At 62.2% G+C, this 20,765-nt stretch overlaps 2 protein-coding genes across 2 annotated transcripts; both read right to left on the reverse strand.

Moving 5' to 3' along the window:
• Positions 1–4,629: 4,629 nt before the first annotated feature.
• On the reverse strand, positions 4,630–5,712 carry COCSUDRAFT_60961 (hypothetical protein; the record flags this gene model as incomplete). Its single annotated transcript, XM_005650453.1, has 2 exons — positions 4,630–4,798; positions 5,591–5,712. The coding sequence occupies 2 exons, from the start codon at positions 5,710–5,712 to the stop codon at positions 4,630–4,632; spliced, it is 291 nt and encodes a 96-aa protein (XP_005650510.1).
• A 2,951-nt stretch (positions 5,713–8,663) lies between these two features.
• On the reverse strand, positions 8,664–9,348 carry COCSUDRAFT_60963 (hypothetical protein; the record flags this gene model as incomplete). The annotated part of the gene is made up of 2 exons (XM_005650454.1): positions 8,664–8,832; positions 9,266–9,348. 2 exons carry the CDS (start codon positions 9,346–9,348, stop codon positions 8,664–8,666), a joined length of 252 nt encoding a protein of 83 aa, XP_005650511.1.
• Between the last annotated feature and the right edge of the window lie 11,417 nt (positions 9,349–20,765).

Raw genomic sequence — 20,765 nt, forward strand, 5'->3', positions numbered from 1 at the left:
CGCCCCGCTACCTGTGGAGTACCGTGCCGGAGAGCCAGAGCGTTGGCGCAAGCTTACAGAAGACCACCCTGCCCAGGGCTTTAGGCTATCAATAGTTTTCCAGTGATCCTCCGATGTTTCTGTCTCACCGGCAGCCCCAACAATCCCCTTGGCCTGTCATCCGTGGCCTTCTGCCTTAGTGTCTGTCCTCCTCACCATTCACAGTAGTTCATTGAAGGCTATCTGAAGGGTTTAGGGTTTCCAACCCCAGTATCCACCCTTGAACCTGAGCGGGTGTCTAGGACCTTGGACATGATGCCTCCTGCCTATCCCCGCCTCCAATGTGGTGGGTGTGTGTATCTGGTCGAGTTCTCGCCAGCCTACCTGTTTTTCGCCTCATTTGCGGCTTCATATCTCCCATATGCCACCGTTTGCTTGTGCCCCACCTTGCTGGCAGATTGAGGCATAGTTTAGGGTCACATTGCCAGCCCCGAGCGGCACCTAGTGGTAATGGGTCCGAACGCGATCCTGTTCCATCCCTGTCGGCCAACCGTATAAACGTGCCTTTCATGTCTGTTCCACCACTGGTTGCCCGCACATCCATAATTGCCTGCCAGTGATTGATGATTGCCTGCTTTGCTGTGACCCCTGCCTCCAGCTGCAAGCCCTAGGCTTGCCCCGTGGGTCCTCCAACGTCACCTCAGCGGTGTTGCGTTGCCGGCGGGCTGGAGTGCGCCTCTGGGGATGAGGTTACCCTCTGGTGCTTGGGACATGTCCATCGCTAGGAGCCTTTCTGTTGCCTTTCTGTGGTATGCCTTCATGCTTGCGCTTCTCTTAAGTATCGCATTATCCTCCTGCGGGAGTGCTCTGCGTGCCCCAACTCTGACAGGTTTCCCCAAATATCCTATTGCATGCGTGCTGGGAAGCGTGCGACTGGCACCTGTGTAATAGCGGGGGCTTCCCCTTTTAAAAAAAAATAAAATATACACAGCCATCATTGAGAAGGTGGAGGCCCGCATCGCCCGCTGGTCCGGCTTCAGACTCAGCCTGCTGGGCCGAGCGTACGTCGCAAAACAGGTGCTGGCCTCCATGGTCACCTACCATGCCACCTTCATACCGGTGCCACAAGACTTGCTACAGAGGCTCTGCAGAGCCATCCACACTTTCGTCGCGGCGAACCGGCCGGTGACCCCTGGCGCAGCGGCGGCGCTGTTCCCAGGCAAGGACGTCTGCTTCCGCGCGGCCGCACACGGCGGCATCGCGCTGGTGGACATCAGGGCCCAGATCCTGGCTCTCCAGGCCAAGGTGGTGGGCAGGCTGTTGGAGCCGGAGCAGCTGGCCTGGAAGGCCTACTTCGACCACTGGCTGTACAGGAGCACAGCCTGGCTGGCAGCGCAGGAACCCGGCACGGTGTCAGCGCGGCGGCAGCACATCTGGCAGCTGGGAAGATTCCTGCTCTTCTCCACCTTTGCAGCGAAGCATGTGGAGGCACCGCAGCGCGTCCGGCAGTACCTGCATGCCTACCAGCAGCTGCGGCCCCATCACCTGCGGAAGCCGGAAGCGATCGGCTACGACGCAGTCATGGGTGAGCCCCTGTTCTTCAACAGGCAGCTCACAGATGCAGTCAGGCAGCCCTTTGCCTGGGAGGACTGGGCCAGGCTTGGCCTGGTCAGGATCAGCCACCTGCGCGATGTCGTGCGCGGCCCGGAGCATCCGGATCGGGTGGTGCGAGAGCGCGTGCCCATCCTCCTGGCTGCCTTGCCAGCAGCCTGGAGAGCGCTCATTCAGGTGCAGCCACCGGCCGCTATGTGGTGCGCATTGCCGGACCCGTCGGATCGCCGAGTCTGGTCTCGCACAGCCGAAGGTAGCACCTACCTTCTCAGCCACACAGTAAGCAGCACAGGAGCCCTTGTGCCAGTGGAAGGAGGCGTTGCAGCCATGCACGCATTCCTTCCTCCGGCCGCGCAGCCTGCATTGGTTCAGCACTGGGACATCACCAGGCCCTGGCATCCACGCAGCGGCACACGTCAGCAGCGCCAGCACGCAGAGCAGCTGCACCCAGAGCAGCACCTGCAGGTGGAGCAGCAGACAGGGGAGCAGCAGCCAAGGGAGCAGCTGGAGTGGGAGCAGCAGCTGCCAGAGCCACCGCCACCACCGCCGCCCACACTATACTTCTTTGGCCTCTGGGGATCCCAGGTACAGGACCCTCAGGCTTGGGGGCTCGGCACGCGGCCGGCACATGAGTTTGTAGTGAGGGAGGCCACCGCGCGGCGACAGGTGCTTCACAGGATCAGCAAGGGGGAGGCCAGCCCGGCGGGCCCGCTGCGACCAGCCATCTGGGCTGATACCACAGATGATCAGCGCAGCGGCCTTCGGGCGCTCGAGGCGCGATGGGAGGCCAGGGCTGCAGCTGCTGGTACCGCGTCGCAGGTCTTAGGCAAGAGGCCTCGAGGGCAGCCTGATCCCTCCTCCTGGGCGATCTGGATGGCTGCGCCGCAGCCACGTCCGGTTCCGCTGCGGGACCGCGGCGGGCCTGCGGGCGCGCCAGCGGGCCCTTCACCAGTGCCACAGGGAGCAGATGTCACTGTTGATCCTGCTGCTGCTGTCACAGCAGACCCATCAGCACCTTGGGCTCATGTGTGGCAAGTGGTGCACGCTTCCCATCTGGACCGGCGGCAGCGCGTGACAGCGTGGAGGCTGCTGCATGGCCAGCTCTTCGTCGGCGGCTTCTCGCGTCACGTCCACCGCGCCGATCCCGCCGGTCACGTTTGCCCGCATCCGAGCTGTGCAGGTCAGCTGGCCACACTCACCCATGTCTTCATCATCTGCCCTCTCGCCGCCGGGGTGTGGGACTGGTTCGCAGCGACATGGGCCGCGGTGACCGGAGACGACGCGCCACCGCGCAGCGCCGACCTTCTTCTCGCCGATGACACCAGGATCTGGGGACCGCCGCAGCAGCTCAGGCAGCTCTGGGATCGCCTGCGGCTCGCTACGATCTGTCAGCTGTGGGCAGCATATCAGCGCGGCCGCCACCAGCCAGATACGGCGGCGATCACCCCCGGAGCGGTTGCGGCTCGCATCCTGTCTTCCTGCAAGAAGGCCCTGCTTGCCGATTGGCGGCTCGCGACCGTCAACGTCCGGCAGACAGCAGGTGTGCTCAGCGACTGGCTTCGCGGACGCGACCCGATGATCACCAGGGAGCAGTTCGCGGCGCGATGGTGCCACCGCGCGGTCCTCTGCGCGCTGGAGGAGCTGCCGGGCGCGCAACCTGTCATCCACTGGAGTGCCCAGCATCCCGTGCCGCTTCCAGCGTGACGCTTCCGATCCACCATTCACTGTACCCAGCCGGCCACGGCTATATTTTTTTTTTTTTTTTTTTTTTTTTTTTAAAGGGGAAGCCCCCGCTATTACACAGGTGCCAGTCGCACGCTTCCCAGCACGCATGCAATAGGATATTTGGGGAAACCTGTCAGAGTTGGGGCACGCAGAGCACTCCCGCAGGAGGATAATGCGATACTTAAGAGAAGCGCAAGCATGAAGGCATACCACAGAAAGGCAACAGAAAGGCTCCTAGCGATGGACATGTCCCAAGCACCAGAGGGTTACCTCATCCCCAGAGGCGCACTCCAGCCCGCCGGCAACGCAACACCGCTGAGGTGACGTTGGAGGACCCACGGGGCAAGCCTAGGGCTTGCAGCTGGAGGCAGGGGTCACAGCAAAGCAGGCAATCATCAATCACTGGCAGGCAATTATGGATGTGCGGGCAACCAGTGGTGGAACAGACATGAAAGGCACGTTTATACGGTTGGCCGACAGGGATGGAACAGGATCGCGTTCGGACCCATTACCACTAGGTGCCGCTCGGGGCTGGCAATGTGACCCTAAACTATGCCTCAATCTGCCAGCAAGGTGGGGCACAAGCAAACGGTGGCATATGGGAGATATGAAGCCGCAAATGAGGCGAAAAACAGGTAGGCTGGTGAGAACTCGACCAGATACACACACCCACCACATTGGAGGCGGGGATAGGCAGGAGGCATCATGTCCAAGGTCCTAGACACCCGCTCAGGTTCAAGGGTGGATACTGGGGTTGGAAACCCTAAACCCTTCAGATAGCCTTCAATGAACTACTGTGAATGGTGAGGAGGACAGACACTAAGGCAGAAGGCCACGGATGACAGGCCAAGGGGATTGTTGGGGCTGCTGGTGAGACAGAAACATCGGAGGATCACTGGAAAACTATTGATAGCCTAAAGCCCTGGGCAGGGTGGTCTTCTGTAAGCTTGCGCCAACGCTCTGGCTCTCCGGCACGGTACTCCACAGGTAGCGGGGCGCACGATGGATCCGTCTGGCCGAGGGATACCCAAGGGGTCACGGCTATAACTTGGCTATCTGTATGACCATGCTCTCATTTGGCCTTCTGCCATGACACCCGCTCGTGTCGATTCTTGTGTTGAACTCACACCCTCTCTTAGGGGGGCCTTTGCGATAGGTGCTCTGGGCACCTGGGCGCTAAGAGCCTTCGTCATACCATAGTCAGGCACGGATGACTCACCTTTCACCAGTCCCGATCCCACCCCGGCAAAGCCCGGCCTGTCGTTCCTTGTCTGAGACCCCTTTTTGCCTTAGAGCCCTGGGACCACAGATTGCCTACCAGACGCTTTGCGCCTCTCCTACTTCTAACCTTTGCCAGCGCGGAATGGGGCTCCGAGTCACGTGCTTCCACTGGTCGAGGGACCTGTCGAGCTCGGCCCAACACGGCCCCGGGGGTGCCTCCTTCACCCCTGGGGCACTGGCCTCGCCATCCAGTGCCGGTGGCCTCGCCCACCACCGGACGTGTTTGCGCGGCTCACCCCTTGGGTATCCCTCGGCCAGACGGATCCATCGTGCGCCCCGCTACCTGTGGAGTACCGTGCCGGAGAGCTGGAGCGTTGGCGCGAGCTTACAGAAGACCACCCTGCCCAGGGCTTTAGGCTATCAATAGTTTTCCAGTGATCCTCCGATGTTTCTGTCTCACCAGCAGCCCCAACAATCCCCGTGGCTAACCCGAACTGCGCCAGCATGCCCGCCCTACCTTCCAACCTTCATGTCATCCGTGGCCTTTTGCCTTAGTGTCTGTCCTCCTCACCATTCACAGTAGTTCATTGAAGGCTATCTGAAGGGTTTAGGGTTTCCAACCCCAGTATCCACCCTTGAACCTGAGCGGGTGTCTAGGACCTTGGACATGATGCCTCCTGCCTATCCCCGCCTCCGATGTGGTGGGTGTGTGTATCTGGTCGAGTTCTCGCCAGCCTACCTGTTTTTCGCCTCATTTGCGGCTTCATATCTCCCATATGCCACCGTTTGCTTGTGCCCCACCTTGCTGACAGATTGAGGCATAGTTTAGGGTCACATTGCCAGCCCCGAGCGGCCCCTAGTGGTAATGGGTCCGAACGCGATCCTGTTCTATCCCTGTCGGCCAACCGTATCAACGTGCCTTTCATGTCTGTTCCACCACTGGTTGCCCGCACATCCATAATTGCCTGCCAGTGATTGATGATTGCCTTCTTTGCTGTGACCCCTGCCTCCAGCTGCAAGCCCTAGGCTTGCCCCGTGGGTCCTCCAACGTCACCTCAGCGGTGTTGCGTTGCCGGCGGGCTGGAGCGCGCCTCTGGGGATGAGGTTGCCCTCTGGTGCTTGGGACATGTCCATCGCTAGGAGCCTTTCTGTTGCCTTTCTGTGGTATGCCTTCATGCTTGCGCTTTTCTTAGGTATCGCATTATCCTCCTGCGGGAGTGCTCTGCGTGCCCCAACTCTGACAGGTTTCCCCAAATATCCTATTGCATGCGTGCTGGGAAGCGTGCGATTGGCACCTATGTAATAGCGGGGGCTCCCCCTTTAAAAAAAAAAAAAAAAAATAAAAAAAAAAAAAAAAAAAGCAGGCAATCATCAATCACTGGCAGGCAATTATGGATGTGCGGGCAACCAGTGGTGGAACAGACATGAAAGGCACGTTTATACGGTTGGCCGACAGGGATGGAACAGGATCGCGTTCGGACCCATTACCACTAGGTGCCGCTCGGGGCTGGCAATGTGACCCTAAACTATGCCTCAATCTGCCAGCAAGGTGGCCTTAAACTTCGTCGCAAAACAGGTGCTGGCCTCCATGGTCACCTACCATGCCACCTTCATACCGGTGCCACAGGACTTGCTACAGAGGCTCATCAGAGCCATCCACACTTTTGTCGCGGCGAACCGGCCGGTGACCCCTGGCGCAGCGGCGGCGCTGTTCCCAGGCAAGGAGGTCTGCTTCCGCGCGCCCGCACACGGCGGCATCGCGCTGGTGGACATCAGGGCCCAGATCCTGGCTCTCCAGGCCAAGGTGGTGGGCAGGCTGTTGGAGCCGGAGCAGCTGGCCTGGAAGGCCTACTTCGACCACTGGCTGTACAGGAGCACAGCCTGGCTGGCAGCGCAGGAACCCGGCACGGTGTCAGCACGGCGGCAGCACATCTGGCAGCTGGGAAGATTCCTGCTCTTCTCCACCTTTGCAGCGAAGCATGTGGAGGCCCCGCAGCGCGTCCGGCAGTACCTGCATGCCTACCAGCAGCTGCGGCCCCATCACCTGCAGAAGCCGGAAGCGATCGGCTACGACGCAGTCATGGGTGAGCCACTGTTCTTCAACAGGCAGCTCACAGATGCAGTCAGGCAGCCCTTTGCCTGGGAGGACTGGGCCAGGCTTGGCCTGGTCAGGATCAGCCACCTGCGCGATGTCGTGCGCGGCCCGGAGCATCCGGATCGGGTGGTGCGAGAGCGCGTGCCCATCCTCCTGGCTGCCTTGCCAGCAGCCTGGAGAGCGCTCATTCAGGTGCAGCCACCGGCCGCTATGTGGTGCGCATTGCCGGACCCGTCGGATCGCCGAGTCTGGTCTCGCACAGCCGAAGGTAGCACCTACCTTCTCAGCCACACAGTAAGCAGCACAGGAGCCCTTGTGCCAGTGGAAGGAGGCGTTGCATCCATGCACGCATTCCTTCCTCCGGCCGCGCAGCCTGCATTGGTTCAGCACTGGGACATCACCAGGCCCTGGCATCCACGCAGCGGCACACGTCAGCAGCGCCAGCACGCGGAGCAGCTGCACCCAGAGCAGCACCTGCAGGTGGAGCAGCAGACAGGGGAGCAGCAGCCAAGGGAGCAGCTGGAGTGGGAGCAGCAGCTGCCAGAGCCACCGCCACCACCGCCGCCCACACTATACTTCTTTGGCCTCTGGGGATCCCAGGTACAGGACCCTCAGGCTTGGGGGCTCGGCACGCGGCCGGCACATGAGTTTGTAGTGAGGGAGGCCACCGCGCGGCGACAGGTGCTTCACAGGATCAGCAAGGGGGAGGCCAGCCCGGCGGGCCCGCTGCGACCAGCCATCTGGGCTGATACCACAGATGATCAGCGCAGCGGCCTTCGGGCGCTCGAGGCGCGATGGGAGGCCAGGGCTGCAGCTGCTGGTACCGCGTCGCAGGTCTTAGGCAAGAGGCCTCGAGGGCAGCCTGATCCCTCCTCCTGGGCGATCTGGATGGCTGCGCCGCAGCCACGTCCGGTTCCGCTGCGGGACCGCGGCGGGCCTGCGGGCGCGCCAGCGGGCCCTTCACCAGTGCCACAGGGAGCAGATGTCACTGTTGATCCTGCTGCTGCTGTCACAGCAGACCCATCAGCACCTTGGGCTCATGTGTGGCAAGTGGTGCACGCTTCCCATCTGGACCGGCGGCAGCGCGTGACAGCGTGGAGGCTGCTGCATGGCCAGCTCTTCGTCGGCGGCTTCTCGCGTCACGTCCACCGCGCCGATCCCGCCGGTCACGTTTGCCCGCATCCGAGCTGTGCAGGTCAGCTGGCCACACTCACCCATGTCTTCATCATCTGCCCTCTCGCCGCCGGGGTGTGGGACTGGTTCGCAGCGACATGGGCCGCGGTGACCGGAGACGACGCGCCACCGCGCAGCGCCGACCTTCTTCTCGCCGATGACACCAGGATCTGGGGACCGCCGCAGCAGCTCAGGCAGCTCTGGGATCGCCTGCGGCTCGCTACGATCTGTCAGCTGTGGGCAGCATATCAGCGCGGCCGCCACCAGCCAGATACGGCGGCGATCACCCCCGGAGCGGTTGCGGCTCGCATCCTGTCTTCCTGCAAGAAGGCCCTGCTTGCCGATTGGCGGCTCGCGACCGTCAACGTCCGGCAGACAGCAGGTGTGCTCAGCGACTGGCTTCGCGGACGCGACCCGATGATCACCAGGGAGCAGTTCGCGGCGCGATGGTGCCACCGCGCGGTCCTCTGCGCGCTGGAGGAGCTGCCGGGCGCGCAACCTGTCATCCACTGGAGTGCCCAGCATCCCGTGCCGCTTCCAGCGTGACGCTTCCGATCCACCATTCACTGTACCCAGCCGGCCACGGCTCTAACTTGGCTATCTGTATGACCATGCTCTCATTTGGCCTTCTGCCATGACACCCGCTCGTGTCGATTCTTGTGTTGAACTCACACCCTCTCTTAGGGGGGCCTTTGCGATAGGTGCTCTGGGCACCTGGGCGCTAAGAGCCTTCGTCATACCATAGTCAGGCACGGATGACTCACCTTTCACCAGTCCCGATCCCACCCCGGCAAAGCCCGGCCTGTCGTTCCTTGTCTGAGACCCCTTTTTGCCTTAGAGCCCTGGGACCACAGATTGCCTACCAGAAGCTTTGCGCCTCTCCTACCTCTAACCTTTGCCAGCGCGGAATGGGGCTCCGAGTCACGTGCTTCCACTGGTCGAGGGACCTGTCGAGCTCGGCCCAACACGGCCCCGGGGGTGCCTCCTTCACCCCTGGGGCACTGGCCTCGCCACCCAGTGCCGGTGGCCTCGCCCACCACCGGACGTGTTTGCGCGGCTCACCCCTTGGGTATCCCTCGGCCAGACGGATCCATCGTGCGCCCCGCTACCGGTGGAGTACCGTGCCGGAGAGCCAGAGCGTTGGCGCAAGCTTACAGAAGACCACCCTGCCCAGGGCTTTAGGCTATCAATAGTTTTCCAGTGATCCTCCGATGTTTCTGTCTCACCAGCAGCCCCAACAATCCCCTTGGCCTGTCATCCGTGGCCTTCTGCCTTAGTGTCTGTCCTCCTCACCATTCACAGTAGTTCATTGAAGGCTATCTGAAGGGTTTAGGGTTTCCAACCCCAGTATCCACCCTTGAACCTGAGCGGGTGTCTAGGACCTTGGACATGATGCCTCCTGCCTATCCCCGCCTCCGATGTGGTGGGTGTGTGTATCTGGTCGAGTTCTCGCCAGCCTACCTGTTTTTCGCCTCATTGGCGGCTTCATATCTCCCATATGCCACCGTTTGCTTGTGCCCCACCTTGCTGGCAGATTGAGGCATAGTTTAGGGTCACATTGCCAGCCCCGAGCGGCACCTAGTGGTAATGGGTCCGAACGCGATCCTGTTCCATCCCTGTCGGCCAACCGTATAAACGTGCCTTTCATGTCTGTTCCACCATTGGTTGCCCGCACATCCATAATTGCCTGCCAGTGATTGATGATTGCCTGCTTTGCTGTGACCCCTGCCCCCAGCTGCAAGCCCTAGGCTTGCCCCGTGGGTCCTCCAACGTCACCTCAGCGGTGTTGCGTTGCCGGCGGGCTGGAGTGCGCCTCTGGGGATGAGGTTACCCTCTGGTGCTTGGGACATGTCCATCGCTAGGAGCCTTTCTGTTGCCTTTCTGTGATATGCCTTCATGCTTGCGCTTCTCTTAAGTATCGCATTATCCTCCTGCGGGAGTGCTCTGCGTGCCCCAACTCTAACAGGTTTCCCCAAATATCCTATTGCATGCGTGCTGGGAAGCGTGCGACTGGCACCTGTGTAATAGCGGGGGCTTCCCCTTTTAAAAAAAAAAAAAAAAACTTAACTAGGCACTCTGTATGACCATGCTCTCCTGGCCTTTTGCCATGACACCCGCTCGTTTCTTCTCATACTTTGGTCACCACCACAGTTCACTGGACATCTGGGCGCTAAGAGCCCCTTGGGTTGTATCAGGCACGGATGACGGCTTTCACTCCTGCAGTTCCACCCCGGGTCAGCCCGGCTTGTCACCTTGTATGTTTTCCTTAGAGCCCTGGGGTCACAGATTGCCGCGACGGAGCTCCTTGCGCCTTCACCATTTGCCAGCGCGGAATGGGGCCTCAAGCACGCGGTACCACCGGTCGAGGGACCCGCCGAGCTCAGCTCTGCACGGTCCCTGGGGTGCACCCTCCAGCCCCGGGACACTGGCCTCGCCCCCCAGTGTTGGTGGCCTCGCCCCCCACCCACCGTGCTCGGGCTGCTCACACCATGGGTATCCCTCGGCCGGGCGGCTCAGTCGTGGGCCCCGCTACCAGTGGAGATCAAGACCAGAGCGCCGGAGCGCCGTCGCCAGTACGCAGAAGCCCATATCACCATGCCCAAGGCTCTCGGATGTCAGTTCTTGTTGTTCCACCTTCGCATGCTTCACCTTGAGCCTCACCAGGCCTTTCCGATTGTTCCACGATAGTTTTCAGCCATTTTCTCGACCGTGGCCGTTGCATCATCGTCATCCGTGGCCCTTTGCCTTAGGAAATTTAGATTGCCTCCTCGGCAGTTGTCTCATGTGCACCACCATGAGCGGGTGTCTAGGATTTTGAACACTCATGCCTCCTGCCTATCCCCACCTGTGCACTCGGTGGGTGTGCTGCTCTCGACTTCTTATCGTGACCTACCTTCATAGCCAGTCAGCCGGATCGGCGTGTTGATGCATCATTATGTTTCACAATCCCAGCAGTTTAAATCCTAAATCCTAAACCCTAAAGAAGGCCCAGCGCCTGACTCTTGCTGGGCTGCCTCGCACCCGTGGCTGCGCAGTGCAGGCCCACGCTGGAGTCCAGAACTATCTGGGCGTCGCTGGGGCTCCTCGCGTGCACTGTCGTGTTATCGGCATGCTGGTGCATGACTGGTGCTGGCTGTCCGGAAGGGAGCCTGATGGGTTGGAAGACCTGCTGCTGCGCGAGGAGCCTGGCATGTGCTGCCATCGGCTGCGCCGCGAGCACGAGAGGAGCGGCGACAGCGGGCTGCCCTGGAAGACGCCCGAGTCCACTGGGAAGGCGTCGGTGTGCCAGCCGTTGAAGACGACGCGTGCTGTCGTGCCGCAGTACAAGAGCTGCACCCAGCGCAGCGCTCCGGGCCCAAAGCCGACTGTCAGCATGCACCGCTCGATCCAGGCCCTGTCGAGACGGTCGAAGGCCTTATCGAAGTCCAGGAACACCAGGACTGCAAGGGTTGGTTTATAAGACTCATTGGTCGATCTGTGGAAAGCGTGAGTGGTGGGTTAACAACGTTGTGATACTCTTAACTTGTGAGTTCCTAACTGGCTGCTGGGTGGCTGCCAGGTAGCTGATGTCCTCAAGGTGGGCTGGCACGTTGTCCCCAATCCAGCGCTTGGGGAGGAAGCCTGTCTGGGTGGCGTCCACAACCTGGTTGAGCAGCGGGCCGATGCGGCTGGCGATCGCCCGCGCTGCCAGCTTTTTTTTTTTTTTTTTTTTTAAGGGGGAGCCCCCGCTATTACATAGGTGCCAATCGCACGCTTCCCAGCACGCATGCAATAGGATATTTGGGGAAACCTGTGAGAGTTGGGGCACGCAGAGCACTCCCGCAGGAGGATAAGGCGATACCGAAGAGAAGCGCAAGCATGAAGGCATACCACAGAAAGGCAACAGAAAGGCGCCTAGCGATGGACATGTCCCAAGCACCAGAGGGTAACCTCATCCCCAGAGGCGCACTCCAGCCCGCCGGCAACGCAACACCGCTGAGGTGACGTTGGAGGACCCACGGGGCAAGCCTAGGGCTTGCAGCTGGAGGCAGGGGTCACAGCAAAGCAGGCAATCATCAATCACTGGTAGGCAGTTATGGATGTGCGGGCAACCAGTGGTGGAACAGACATGAAAGGCACGTTTATATGGTTGGCCGACAGGGATAGAACAGGATCGCGTTCGGACCCATTACCACTAGGGGCCGCTCGGGGCTGGCAATGTGACCCTGAACTATGCCTCAATCTGCCAGCAAGGTGGGGCACAAGCAAACGGTGGCATATGGGAGATACGAAGCCGCAAATGAGGCGAAAAACAGGTAGGCTGGCGAGAACTCGACCAGATACACACACCCACCACATCGGAGGCGGGGATAGGCAGGAGGCATCATGTCCAAGGTCCTAGACACCCGCTCAGGTTCAAGGGTGGATACTGGGGTTGGAAACCCTAAACCCTTGAGATAGCCTTCAATGAACTACTGTGAATGGTGAGGAGGACAGACACTAAGGCAAAAGGCCACGGATGACATGAAGGTTGGAAGGTAGGGCGGGCATGCTGGCGCAGTTCGGGTTAGCCACGGGGATTGTTGGGGCTGCTGGTGAGACAGAAACATCGGAGGATCACTGGAAAACTATTGATAGCCTAAAGCCCTGGGCAGGGTGGTCTTCTGTAAGCTCGCGCCAACGCTCCAGCTCTCCGGCACGGTACTCCACAGGTAGCGGGGCGCACGATGGATCCGTCTGGCCGAGGGATACCCAAGGGGTGAGCCGCGCAAACACGTCCGGTGGTGGGCGAGGCCACCGGCACTGGATGGCGAGGCCAGTGCCCCAGGGGTGAAGGAGGCACCCCCGGGGCCGTGTTGGGCCGAGCTCGACAGGTCCCTCGACCAGTGGAAGCACGTGACTCGGAGCCCCATTCCGCGCTGGCAAAGGTTAGAAGTAGGAGAGGCGCAAAGCGTCTGGTAGGCAATCTGTGGTCCCAGGGCTCTAAGGCAAAAAGGGGTCTCAGACAAGGAACGACAGGCCGGGCTTTGCCGGGGTGGGATCGGGACTGGTGAAAGGTGAGTCATCCGTGCCTGACTATGGTATGACGAAGGCTCTTAGCGCCCAGGTGCCCAGAGCACCTATCGCAAAGGCCCCCCTAAGAGAGGGTGTGAGTTCAACACAAGAATCGACACGAGCGGGTGTCATGGCAGAAGGCCAAATGAGAGCATGGTCATACAGATAGCCAAGTTATAGCCGTGGCCGGCTGGGTACAGTGAATGGTGGATCGGAAGCGTCACGCTGGAAGCGGCACGGGATGCTGGGCACTCCAGTGGATGACAGGTTGCGCGCCCGGCAGCTCCTCCAGCGCGCAGAGGACCGCGCGGTGGCACCATCGCGCCGCGAACTGCTCCCTGGTGATCATCGGGTCGCGTCCGCGAAGCCAGTCGCTGAGCACACCTGCTGTCTGCCGGACGTTGACGGTCGCGAGCCGCCAATCGGCAAGCAGGGCCTTCTTGCAGGAAGACAGGATGCGAGCCGCAACCGCTCCGGGGGTGATCGCCGCCGTATCTGGCTGGTGGCGGCCGCGCTGATATGCTGCCCACAGCTGACAGATCGTAGCGAGCCGCAGGCGATCCCAGAGCTGCCTGAGCTGCTGCGGCGGTCCCCAGATCCTGGTGTCATCGGCGAGAAGAAGGTCGGCGCTGCGCGGTGGCGCGTCGTCTCCGGTCACCGCGGCCCATGTCGCTGCGAACCAGTCCCACACCCCGGCGGCGAGAGGGCAGATGATGAAGACATGGGTGAGTGTGGCCAGCTGACCTGCACAGCTCGGATGCGGGCAAACGTGACCGGCGGGATCGGCGCGGTGGACGTGACGCGAGAAGCCGCCGACGAAGAGCTGGCCATGCAGCAGCCTCCACGCTGTCACGCGCTGCCGCCGGTCCAGATGGGAAGCGTGCACCACTTGCCACACATGAGCCCAAGGTGCTGATGGGTCTGCTGTGACAGCAGCAGCAGGATCAACAGTGACATCTGCTCCCTGTGGCACTGGTGAAGGGCCCGCTGGCGCGCCCGCAGGCCCGCCGCGGTCCCGCAGCGGAACCGGACGTGGCTGCGGCGCAGCCATCCAGATCGCCCAGGAGGAGGGATCAGGCTGCCCTCGAGGCCTCTTGCCTAAGACCTGCGACGCGGTACCAGCAGCTGCAGCCCTGGCCTCCCATCGCGCCTCGAGCGCCCGAAGGCCGCTGCGCTGATCATCTGTGGTATCAGCCCAGATGGCTGGTCGCAGCGGGCCCGCCGGGCTGGCCTCCCCCTTGCTGATCCTGTGAAGCACCTGTCGCCGCGCGGTGGCCTCCCTCACTACAAACTCATGTGCCGGCCGCGTGCCGAGCCCCCAAGCCTGAGGGTCCTGTACCTGGGATCCCCAGAGGCCAAAGAAGTATAGTGTGGGCGGCGGTGGTGGCGGTGGCTCTGGCAGCTGCTGCTCCCACTCCAGCTGCTCCCTTGGCTGCTGCTCCCCTGTCTGCTGCTCCACCTGCAGGTGCTGCTCTGGGTGCAGCTGCTCCGCGTGCTGGCGCTGCTGACGTGTGCCGCTGCGTGGATGCCAGGGCCTGGTGATGTCCCAGTGCTGAACCAATGCAGGCTGCGCGGCCGGAGGAAGGAATGCGTGCATGGCTGCAACGCCTCCTTCCACTGGCACAAGGGCTCCTGTGCTGCTTACTGTGTGGCTGAGAAGGTAGGTGCTACCTTCGGCTGTGCGAGACCAGACTCGGTGATCCGACGGGTCCGGCAATGCGCACCACATAGCGGCCGGTGGCTGCACCTGAATGAGCGCTCTCCAGGCTGCTGGCAAGGCAGCCAGGAGGATGGGCACGCGCTCTCGCACCACCCGATCCGGATGCTCGGGGCCGCGCACGACATCGCGCAGGTGGCTGATCCTGACCAGGCCAAGCCTGGCCCAGTCCTCCCAGGCAAAGGGCTGCCTGACTGCATCCGTGAGCTGCCTGTTGAAGAACAGTGGCTCACCCATGACTGCGTCGTAGCCGATCGCTTCCGGCTTCTGCAGGTGATGGGGCCGCAGCTGCTGGTAGGCATGCAGGTACTGCCGTACGCGCTGCGGGGCCTCCACATGCTTCGCTGCAAAGGTGGAGAAGAGCAGGAATCTTCCCAGCTGCCAGATGTGCTGCCGCCGTGCTGACACCGTGCCGGGTTCCTGCGCTGCCAGCCAGGCTGTGCTCCTGTACAGCCAGTGGTCGAAGTAGGCCTTCCAGGCCAGCTGCTCCGGCTCCAACAGCCTGCCCACCACCTTGGCCTGGAGAGCCAGGATCTGGGCCCTGATGTCCACCAGCGCGATGCCGCCGTGTGCGGGCGCGCGGAAGCAGACCTCCTTGCCTGGGAACAGCGCCGCCGCTGCGCCAGGGGTCACCGGCCGGTTCGCCGCGACAAAAGTGTGGATGGCTCTGCAGAGCCTCTGTAGCAAGTCCTGTGGCACCGGTATGAAGGTGGCATGGTAGGTGACCATGGAGGCCAGCACCTGTTTTGCGACGTACGCTCGGCCCAGCAGGCTGAGTCTGAAGCCGGACCAGCGGGCGATGCGGGCCTCCACCTTCTCAATGATGGCTGTGTATAGGGCTGTGGCAGCTGCAGCTGCCTGAGTGGACAAGGGAATGCCCAGGTGCTTGACGCCGTCGCCCGAAGCCGCGAAGGTGACTCCTGTGACTGGATCAGGCCCGGCGAGATGGCTGAGGCTGCCAGCTTGTAGTCGGTGTTCAGCAGCGTGATGGGCCTGTAGCTGGCCGGAGACTCCCTGTCCGCTCCCTTCCCCTTGTACAGAAGAGTGATGCGGCCCTGTAGCAGCGATGGCAGCAATGCTCGACTGGCGCCGCTGCTGAAGGCCTCCTGGAGCATGTCTGTGAGCTCCTGCCCCAGCTCGGGCCAGAACCGAAGGTAGAACTCGTAGGGATGCCGTCCAGCCCAGGCGCTTTGCCGCGCGGCAGGCTCTTGGCAGCGGCCTCCAGCTCTGCGAGTGAAACGCTGCCACAGGGCCGTTGCTGGCTGGGACTGGATGAGCTGTCTCCATGACGCTGGCAGAGCGGCGAGAAGAGTCGGCAGGCGATCGCGGATGGCGCTGCGCTGGTGCTCCGGGCCGCTCAACAGGTCGCAAAAGTGGCTCATCCTTACGAGGCCTAGCCTGGCCCAGTCCTCCCAGGCAAGAGGTTGCCCGCGTGGCTGAGCTCGTCTGGCTGGATGCGGCGATGAGGCTGCAGATTCTGATAAGCGTGCACGTACTGCCGCACGCGCGCCGGGGCCTGCAGCCGCTCTGCTGGGAAACTGAAGAAGAGTAGGAATCTGCGAAGCTGCCAGATATGCTGGTGGCGCGCTGAGAGCGAGGCGGGCGCCTGGGGTGCCAGCTAAGCGGCGCCCCTGTGCAGCCAGAAGTCGAAGAAGGCCTTCCAGGCCAGCTGCTCTGGCTCCAGCAGCCTGCCAAGCACCTTGGCCTAGAGTGCCAAGACCTGGGCGCTAAGGTCCACCAGCGCAATGCCGCCGTCCTTTTTTTTTTTTTTTTTTTAAAGGGGGAGCCCCCGCTATTACATGGGTGCCAATCGCACGCTTCCCAGCACGCATGCAATAGGATATTTGGGGTAACCTGTCAGAGTTGGGGCACGCAGAGCACTCCCGCAGGAGGATAATGCGATACCTAAGAGAAGCGCAAGCATGAAGGCATACCACAGAAAGGCAACAGAAAGGCTCCTAGCGATGGACATGTCCCAAGCACCAGAGGGTAACCTCATCCCCAGAGGCGCACTCCAGCCCGCTGGCAACGCAACACCGCTGAGGTGACGTTGGAGGACCCACGGGGCAGGTCTAGGGCTCTTGCAGCTGGAGGCAGGGGTCACAGCAAAGCAGGCAATCATCAATCACTGGCAGGCAATTATGGATGTGCGGGCAACCAGTGGTGGAACAGACATGAAAGGCACGTTAATACGGTCGGCCGACAGGGATAGAACAGGATCGCGTTCGGACCCATTACCACTAGGGGCCGCTCGGGGCTAGCAAGGGGACCCTAAACTATGCCTCAATCTGCCAGCAAGGTGGGGCACAAGCAAACGGTGGCATATGGGAGATTTGAAGCCGGAAATGAGGCGAAAAACAGGTAGGCTGGCGAGAACTCGACCATATACACACACCCAACCACATCGGAGGCGGGGATAGGCAGGAGGCATCATGTCCAAGGTCCTAGACACCCGCTCAGGTTCAAAGGTGGATACTGGGGTTGGAAACCCTAAACCCTTCAGATAGCCTTCAATGAACTACTGTGAATGGTGAGGAGGACAGACACTAAGGCAAAAGGCCACGGATGACAGGCCAAGGGGATTGTTGGGGCTGCTGGTGAGACAGAAACATCGGAGGATCATTGGAAAACTATTGATAGCCTAAAGCCCTGGGCAGGGTGGTCTTCTGTAAGCTCGCGCCAACGCTCCGGCTCTCCGGCACGGTACTCCACAGGTAGCGGGGCGCACGATGGATCCGTCTGGCCGAGGGATACCCAAGGGGTGAGCCGCGCAAACACGTCCGGTGGTGGGCGAGGTCACCGGCACTGGGTGGCGAGGCCAGTGCCCCAGGGGTGAAGGAGGCACCCCCGGGGCCGTGTTGGGCCGAGCTCGACAGGTCCCTCGACCAGTGGAAGCACGTGACTCGGAGCCCCATTCCGCGCTGGCAAAGGTTAGAGGTAGGAGAGGCGCAAAGCGTCTGGTAGGCAATCTGTGGTCCCAGGGCTCTAAGGCAAAAAGGGGTCTCAGACAAGGAACGACAGGCCGGGCTTTGCCGGGGTGGGAATCGGGACTGGTGAAAGGTGAGTCATCCGTGCCTGACTATGGTATGACGAAGGCTCTTAGCGCCCAGGTGCCCAGAGCACCTATCGCAAAGGCCCCCCTAAGAGAGGGTGTGAGTTCAACACAAGAATCGACACGAGCGGGTGTCATGGCAGAAGGCCAAATGAGAGCATGGTCATACAGATAGCCAAGTTAGAGCCGTGGCCGGCTGGGTACAGTGAATGGTGGATCGGAATCGTCACGCTGGAAGCGGCACGGGATGCTGGGCACTCCAGTGGATGACAGGTTGCGCGCCCGGCAGCTCCTCAAGCGCGCAGAGGACCGCGCGGTGGCACCATCGCGCCGCGAACTGCTCCCTGGTGATCATCGGGTCGCGTCCGCGAAGCCAGTCGCTGAGCACACCTGCTGTCTGCCGGACGTTGACGGTCGCGAGCCGCCAATCGGCAAGCAGGGCCTTCTTGCAGGAAGACAGGATGCGAGCCGCAACCGCTCCGGGGGTGATCGCCGCCGCATCTGGCTGGTGGCGGCCGCGCTGATATGCTGCCCACAGCTGACAGATCGTAGCGAGCCGCAGGCGATCCCAGAGCTGCCTGAGCTGCCGCGGCGGTCCCCAGATCCTGGTGTCATCGGCGAGGAGAAGGTCGGCGCTGCGCGGTGGCGCGTCGTCTCCGGTCACCGCGGCCCATGTCGCTGCGAACCAGTCCCACACCCCGGCGGCGAGAGGGCAGATGATGAAGACATGGGTGAGTGTGGCCAGCTGACCTGCACAGCTCGGATGCGGGCAAACGTGACCGGCGGGATCGGCACGGTGGACGTGACGCGAGAAGCCGCCGACGAAGAGCTGGCCATGCAGCAGCCTCCACGCTGTCACGCGCTGCCGCCGGTCCAGATGGGAAGCGTGCACCACTTGCCACACATGAGCCCAAGGTGCTGATGGGTCTGCTGTGACAGCAGCAGCAGGATCAACAGTGACATCTGCTCCCTGTGGCACTGGTGAAGGGCCCGCTGGCGCGCGTGCAGGCCCGCCGCGGTCCCGCAGCGGAACCGGACGTGGCTGCGGCGCAGCCATCCAGATCGCCCAGGAGGAGGGATCAGGCTGCCCTCGAGGCCTCTTGCCTAAGACCTGCGACGCAGTACCAGCAGCTGCAGCCCTGGCCTCCCATCGCGCCTCGAGCGCCCGAAGGCCGCTGCGCTGATCATCTGTGGTATCAGCCCAGATGGCTGGTCGCAGCGGGCCCGCCGGGCTGGCCTCCCCCTTGCTGATCCTGTGAAGCACCTGTCGCCGCGCGGTGGCCTCCCTCACCACAAACTCATGTGCCGGCCGCGTGCCGAGCCCCCAAGCCTGAGGGTCCTGTACCTGGGATCCCCAGAGGCCAAAGAAGTATAGTGTGGGCGGCGGTGGTGGCGGTGGCTCCGGCAGCTGCTGCTCCCACTCCAACTGCTCCCCTGTCTGCTGCTCCACCTGCAGGTGCTGCTCTGGGTGCAGCTGCTCCGCGTGCTGGCGCTGCTGACGTGTGCCGCTGCGTGGATGCCAGGGCCTGGTGATGTCCCAGTGCTGAACCAATGCAGGCTGCGCGGCCGGAGGAAGGAAGGCGTGCATGGCTGCAACGCCTCCGTCCATTGGCACAAGGGCTCCTGTGCTGCTTACTGTGTGGCTGAGGAAGTAGGTGCTACCTTCGGCTGTGCGAGACCAGACGCGGCGATCCGACGGGTCCGGAGATGCGCACCACATAGCGGCCGGTGGCTGCACCTGGATTAGCGCTCTCCAGGCTGCTGGCAAGGCAGCCAGAAGGATGGGCACGCGCTCTCGCACCATCCGAACCGGATGCTCCGGGCCGCGCACGACATCGCGCAGGTGGCTGATCCTGACCAGGCCAAGCCTGGCCCAGTCCTCCCAGGCAAAGGGCTGCCTGACTGCATCCGTGAGCTGCCTGTTGAAGAACAGTGGCTCACCCATGACTGCGTCGTAGCCGATCGCTTCCGGCTTCCGCAGGTGATGGGGCCGCAGCTGCTGGTAGGCATGCAGGTACTGCCGTACGCGCTGCGGAGCCTCCACATGCTTCGCTGCGAAGGTGGAGAAGAGCAGGAATCTTCCCAGCTGCCAGATGTGCTGCCGCCGCGCTGACACCGTGCCGGGTCCTGCGCTGCCAGCCAGGCTGTGCTCCTGTACAGCCAGTGGTCGAAGTAGGCCTTCCAGGCCAGCTGTTCCGGCTCCAACAGCCTGCCCACCACCTTGGCCTGGAGAGCCAGGATCTGGGCCTTGATGTCCACCAGCGCGATGCCGCCGTGTGCGGCCGCGCGGAAGCAGACGTCCTTGCTTGGGAACAGCGCCGCCGCTGCGCCAGGGGTCACCGGCCGGTTCGCCGCGACGAAAGTGTGGATGGCTCTGCAGAGCCTCTGTAGCAAGTCTTGTGGCACCGGTATGAAGGTGGCATGGTAGGTGACCATGGAGGCCAGCACCTGTTTTGCGACGTACGCTCGGCCCAGCAGGCTGAGTCTGAAGCCGGACCAGCGGGCGATGCGGGCCTCCACCTTCTCAATGATGGCTGTGTATAGGGCTGTGGCAGCTGCAGCTGGCTGGGTGGACAAGGGAATGCCCAGGTGCTTGACGCCGTCGCTCGAAGCCGCGAAGGTGACCCCCGTGACTGGATCGGGCCCGGCGAGATGGCTGAGGCTGCCAAGCCCTAGGGCCTGGCTCTTGCTGCGCTGCAGCCTGGCTCCTGTGGCTGCGCAGTGGAGGCCCACGCTGGCCCCCAGCACGATCTGAGCATCCCGGGGAGTCCGCGCGTGCACGCTGGTATCGTCCGCATGCTGGTGCATGACTGGTGCTGGCTCCCCTGAAGGCAGTCTGATGGGCTGGAAAGCTAGCTGGCCTGCAAGCATCCTGGCATGCGCGGCCATCGGCTGCGCGGCAAGCACAAACAGCAGCGGCGAGAGGGGGCTTCCCTGGAAGACGCCGGAGGCCACCGGGAAGGCATCGGTGTGCCAGCCGTTGAAGGCCACTCGCGCGGTCGTGCCGGAGTGCAGAATGTGCACCCACCGCTGCACACCGGGCCCGAAGCCCACCGCAGCCATGCACCGCTCAATCCAGGCCCTGTCAAGGCGATCGAAGGCCTTCTCGAAGTCCAGGAAGACCTGCACGCCTGGCTGGTGTGTGGCCTCCAGGTAGC

This window comes from Coccomyxa subellipsoidea (genome assembly GCF_000258705.1).
Source record: "Coccomyxa subellipsoidea C-169, whole genome shotgun sequence".
Classification (NCBI taxonomy): domain Eukaryota; kingdom Viridiplantae; phylum Chlorophyta; class Trebouxiophyceae; family Coccomyxaceae; genus Coccomyxa; species Coccomyxa subellipsoidea.